The sequence below is a fragment of the Colobus angolensis genome, unplaced genomic scaffold, assembly GCF_000951035.1.
Source record: "Colobus angolensis palliatus isolate OR3802 unplaced genomic scaffold, Cang.pa_1.0 Scaffold9, whole genome shotgun sequence".
Lineage (NCBI taxonomy): Eukaryota > Metazoa > Chordata > Mammalia > Primates > Cercopithecidae > Colobus > Colobus angolensis.
In genome coordinates, this window is record NW_012122931.1 from 1274932 (window position 1) to 1279617 (window position 4686).

General features: G+C 54.8%; 1 protein-coding gene across 1 annotated transcript in view; it reads left to right on the top strand.

Moving 5' to 3' along the window:
• Positions 1-784: 784 nt before the first annotated feature.
• The window catches only part of ABO (ABO blood group (transferase A, alpha 1-3-N-acetylgalactosaminyltransferase; transferase B, alpha 1-3-galactosyltransferase)), a 7760-nt gene continuing 3858 nt past the window's right edge, over positions 785-4686 (top strand). The window contains exons 1-4 of the mRNA XM_011931148.1: positions 785-851; positions 1569-1625; positions 3122-3174; positions 4324-4354. Of these exons, the coding sequence (XP_011786538.1) occupies positions 826-851; positions 1569-1625; positions 3122-3174; positions 4324-4354 (167 nt within the window). The 5' untranslated portion in view covers positions 785-825. The remainder of the gene's footprint in view (positions 852-1568; positions 1626-3121; positions 3175-4323; positions 4355-4686) is intronic.

Sequence of the window (4686 nt, forward strand, 5' to 3'; positions counted from 1 at the left end):
TTTTTTTGATAGAAATGAGTTCTCACTATGTTGCCGAGGCTGGTCTGGAACTCCTGGCTTCCAGCAATTCTCCTGGCTCAGCCTCCCAAAGTCCTGGGATTATAGGCATGAGCCACCAGACCTGTCCTCAAAATATTTTACTGTACTGTACTCACCTATTATTGGGCTTTGGTTGACCATGGGTAACAGAAACTCCAGCAAGCGAAGGCGTGGATAAGAGGGGAACTACTGTACACCACTTTAATATACATAAAAATCACCTTAAAAGAAAGACAATGATTGTTTCCAGGGCAGGAGCCTCTGAGAGGGCAGGGAGATACTAGGGGAAGTTGGTGGCTCCTCTCCCTGGCAGGAACTGGTCTGGGCTCCTGGCTCAGCCTGGCCATGAGGCTGTCCTGGCCTCCCTCAGTGGATTCAGCGGTGACCTCGAGGTGCCATTTCAGTGCAGTTCGTTCCAGTCTCCCGGGGAAGGGGGTGCTGAGTGGAAGGTGGTCATTGGGATGCCAGGGTGACTCTCAGAGTCTGCAGGAGCAGTCGAGCTGATGAGCTGGGAGGAGCAGACCACCTCCCTCTTCTTTGAGTGGGAGGAGGGCCGGATCTGGACTGGGTTTGGAGATGCTCAGGTGGGGCTCAGAGCATCACCTGTGGGGCAGAGGGACCGTCTTGGCAAATGAAGGCCCGTCACAGGGCGTGGGGCCTGAATCACAAGACAGGACAGGTAAAGTGGGTCAGGTGAGAGAAGGAAAGTGAGTAATCTGATTTTTCCACTCCTGCTTTCCAGGAAAACCAAAATGCTACGCACTTCTACCTGTGATCCTTTTCCTAATGATGCTGGTCTTGGTCTTGTTTGGGTAAGACACATTTGACCATCGAGGCTGGCCTGGTTTGGGGAGAAGTGGCCACAGCAGCCAATCAGACCCATGGGGCCCCCCTGAGTCCCGCAAGTGTCACAGTCATCAGGGTCCTAAGGACTGTTGTTGCCCACGTCCAGCTCTGGTGGAGGGTGTGTTTACTTGCTCCTTTATTTAAGCCTCACCTGGGCAACGGGCTCATCTCCCTCCCATTTAAAATTTTCCTAAGTGGGGAGTCTGGGGCTGGGAGAGCAAGCCCCTTGCCCACAGTTGTGTGGCTGGCGATGGGGAAGGCAATTCTGGGTCCCAAGCTGTTAGTCGCCTCCAGACACAGAAGGCCCCAGAACCACAGAATGAAGTCACCTGCCCGCTCTACTGGGGCATCTGTGGATATGGCCTGGAAACACTGCCTGAGGTGGCCTTAGGGACTACACTGACCAACGCACGGGTGGCGCAGGATGGGGCTCCACCGCTCCTGCAGGTGCCCATACATGAGCAATATCCCAGGGACCACCCTCCTATCCACCTCCCAGTGTGGGACATGGCGAGGTGCCTGAGCTTTGCTGACAACTTGCCCTGCCTGCCTCGAAGCCTTGCAGCTTCACCAAGAGCTCTTGTGCTCATGCTGCTGGCCACACCATGCGCTTTTTTGGAGGAAGGGATGAACAGGCAGTCTTGGTTCTGTGTCCTGAGTCTTGGCGCAATTCCTTCCTGCAGTTACGGGGTCCTAAGCCCCAGAAGCCTACTGCCAGGAAGCCTGGAACGGGGGTTCTGGTGAGTGCAGGGAAGGGCAGGTGGAGCATCCATGCTGGCCAGGGTGCTGGCTGTGGGCTGGGGTCCCACTCTGGGAACTCCCCCTCCCTCTTCTGGGCACACACATGGGTAGGCCTAGGCCCCCTCTCTATGCTCTGCCCAGTATAGACGTGGTCAACTCTGTGGCCTTGAAGGGTCACCTGGATATGTCTGCCTCCACATCTCTGGAGTCAGCCTTGACCTCCCTTCTGACCTCCAGTCCCCAGCTTTGGGCTTACCCAGAGTTACCACACATGGTCTCTGCTCCCTGCCCTCACCCCCCATCCCGAGTCACCTTCCTCCAGCCATCCTCAGTTCTCCCTTTGCCCTCACCCCTGCACTGGGTTCCCAAATCCTGCCAGCCCTGCTCTTCAGCAGCTCGCATGCCCATTGGCCTCTCTGCCTTCGATGTCCTGCTCCAGGGGTCCGGTGGGGCTGCCCTCATCTCTGTGACAGCCTCAGACTTCTCTCCCCATCCCCGTCAGCCCTGTCCCCCTTCTCCTCACAGCAGCTGGAGTGATCTTTCCAGAATATAAGGTAAGAGGCTCTCCATGGTCTGATCCCGCCTTCCTGACCTCCCCAGCCTCATCTCTCCCTCCTTTGCCATCACCCTCTGTGCCCAGCCAAAGTGGCTTGTCACTCATCCACCTGCCATGCTGTCGTGACTCCAGGCCTTTGCCTGTGCTATGGCCTCTGCTGAGACCACTCTTCTCTCTCCCCTGCCACGTCTGCTAATTTCCACTTGTGTCAGTGATCTATGGCTGCAGAACACACCACCCCATCCATGGAAAGCCATCACAATCATTGATTACTATCTCTCCCTGGGCCTCCTGGGGCGGACTGGGCTCAGCTGGGTGGTTCACTTTGGGGCCTGAGCAGGCGTTGGCAGACAGTGGCTGGGGTCATTGCAAAGACTGCCCTGTGTCTGTGGCAGATGATGCTGGCTCTCAGCTGAGACACCTACTCAGGGCCTCTCTCCGGGGCCTGGGCTCCTGCTCAGCTTTGTTGGAGGCTCCAAGACCAACATCCCAAGAAAGATGAGACAGAAACCAGATCGCCTTTTAGGGCCTGGCTTCAGAAGTCACCCAGCATCACTTCTGCTGCATTTTATTTCTTAGAAACACGGAATATCAGACCCCATCTGTTGATGGGAGGGGGCCTCATGGTTTGCAGACATGTTCTGAAACTCCACGATGCCCGGCCTTGGCTTCCACGTGTCTGTTGAATGTGTGGGCTGTGAGGCTCCGCGAATGTAGACCTCAGACTGCAGCGTTGGCCATTATAGGGTCTGGCACACGGGCCCATGCCAGGCCCATCGCCACAGTGATGGCTGTTCTGTGACTTTCTGGTGGACTCTGCTCCACACTCCAGGCTGACGCTGTGTCCCTTCCACTGGGACCCTCAGCTGGCTTCCATGCACTTGTGCCCTAAATCCTGCTCCTGGAATAAACTTCATCTCCTGTGTTCTCGTTCTGCAGCATGGCTTTTAGGGAACCAGACGGTCTGCAGCGTGTCTCGTTGCCAAGGTATAACGTCAGTGCCTCCCATGTCACAGAATTGTCCTGCAGCCCTGGCACATGTGTGCGTGTGGACAGAAGCATGTGGGAGCTGGGGCAGGTCCTCTTTCCTCCTGTGACTCCGAGGGTGGAGGCTGTTCGTTCCCCAGTCTCTGCCCTGACTTGGCCCTCGTCCTGCAGCTACTCAGAGAGCATGATGGAACTGGAGCTTCAGTTTTGACCAGCTGCGTGTTGCTGGCTTTTGTGTATGTGTGTGTGATGGAGTCTCACTCTGTTGCCCAGGCTGGAGTGCAGTGGCGCCATCTCTGCCCATTGCAACCTCTGTCTCCCGGGCTCAAGTGATTTTCCTGCCTCAGCCTCCCAAGTAACTGGGATTACAGGCGCCTACCACCACACCTGGCTAATTTTTGTATTTTTAGCAGAGACAGCATTTCACCACATTGGCCAGACTAGTCTTGAACTCCTGACTTCAAATGATCTGCCTGCCTCGGCCTCCCAAAGTGCTGGGATTACAGGCGTAAGCCCCTGCACCTGGCCTTCAAATTGGCTTTTAAAGAGGATGACGAGGCCGGGCGCGGTGGCTCAAGCCTGTAATCCCAGCACTTTGGGAGGCCGAGACGGGCGGATCACGAGGTCAGGAGATCGAGACCATCCTGGCTAACGCGGTGAAACCCCGTCTCTACTAAAAAAAAATACAAAAAAACTAGCCGGGCGAGGTGGCGGGCACCTGTAGTCCCAGCTACTCGGGAGGCTGAGGCAGGAGAATGGCGTAAACCTGGGAGGCGGAGCTTGCAGTGAGCTGAGATCAGGCCACTGCACTCCAGCCTGGGCGACAGAGCAAGACTCCGTCTCAAAAAAAAAAAAAAAAAAAAAAAAAGAGGATGACGAGCTGGTCTGTTCTGTGCCTGTTTCCCAGGATGTGGGCCTATATCAGTGCTGACGAGAAAGTCCAGGCAATCAATTCCAAGCTGGCCACACTGCTTTTGATTTTTTTTTAAATTGTGGTAAAATACACTTAACATAAAATTTGCCATCTTAGTCATTTTGGAGTGTTCAGTAGTGTTAAGTCCATTCACATCGCTGTGCAGCCATCACCACCATCCATCTCTAGAACTCTTTTCATCTTGCAAAACTGAAGCTGTGTCCCCATAAAATAACAACTCCGTTTCCCCTGCCCCAGCTCACCACTGCATGGTCTGTTGTTACGAGTCTGACTACTCGAACTTCCTTTTATAAGTGGAATCAACGGTACCTGTCTATTTTATAACGGGCTCAAATCACTGAGCGTGATGTCCTCACGGTCCATCCAGGTTGTACCAAGTGTCAGAATTTCCCTCCTGTTTTCTGCTGACTCCCTGCTTTCAAAGGCCATCTTGGACATTCAAATTGTGGCCATTACTGACAGTTGAAATGGCCCTCCCTGGCTCATGTCTCCTGGGCCTCTACAGTACTTTAGGTGGGGACAGCACTGCGGCCCACACGTCCCCACAGGCTGCGTGTGGCACCTGACAGTGCTTCGTGCCACC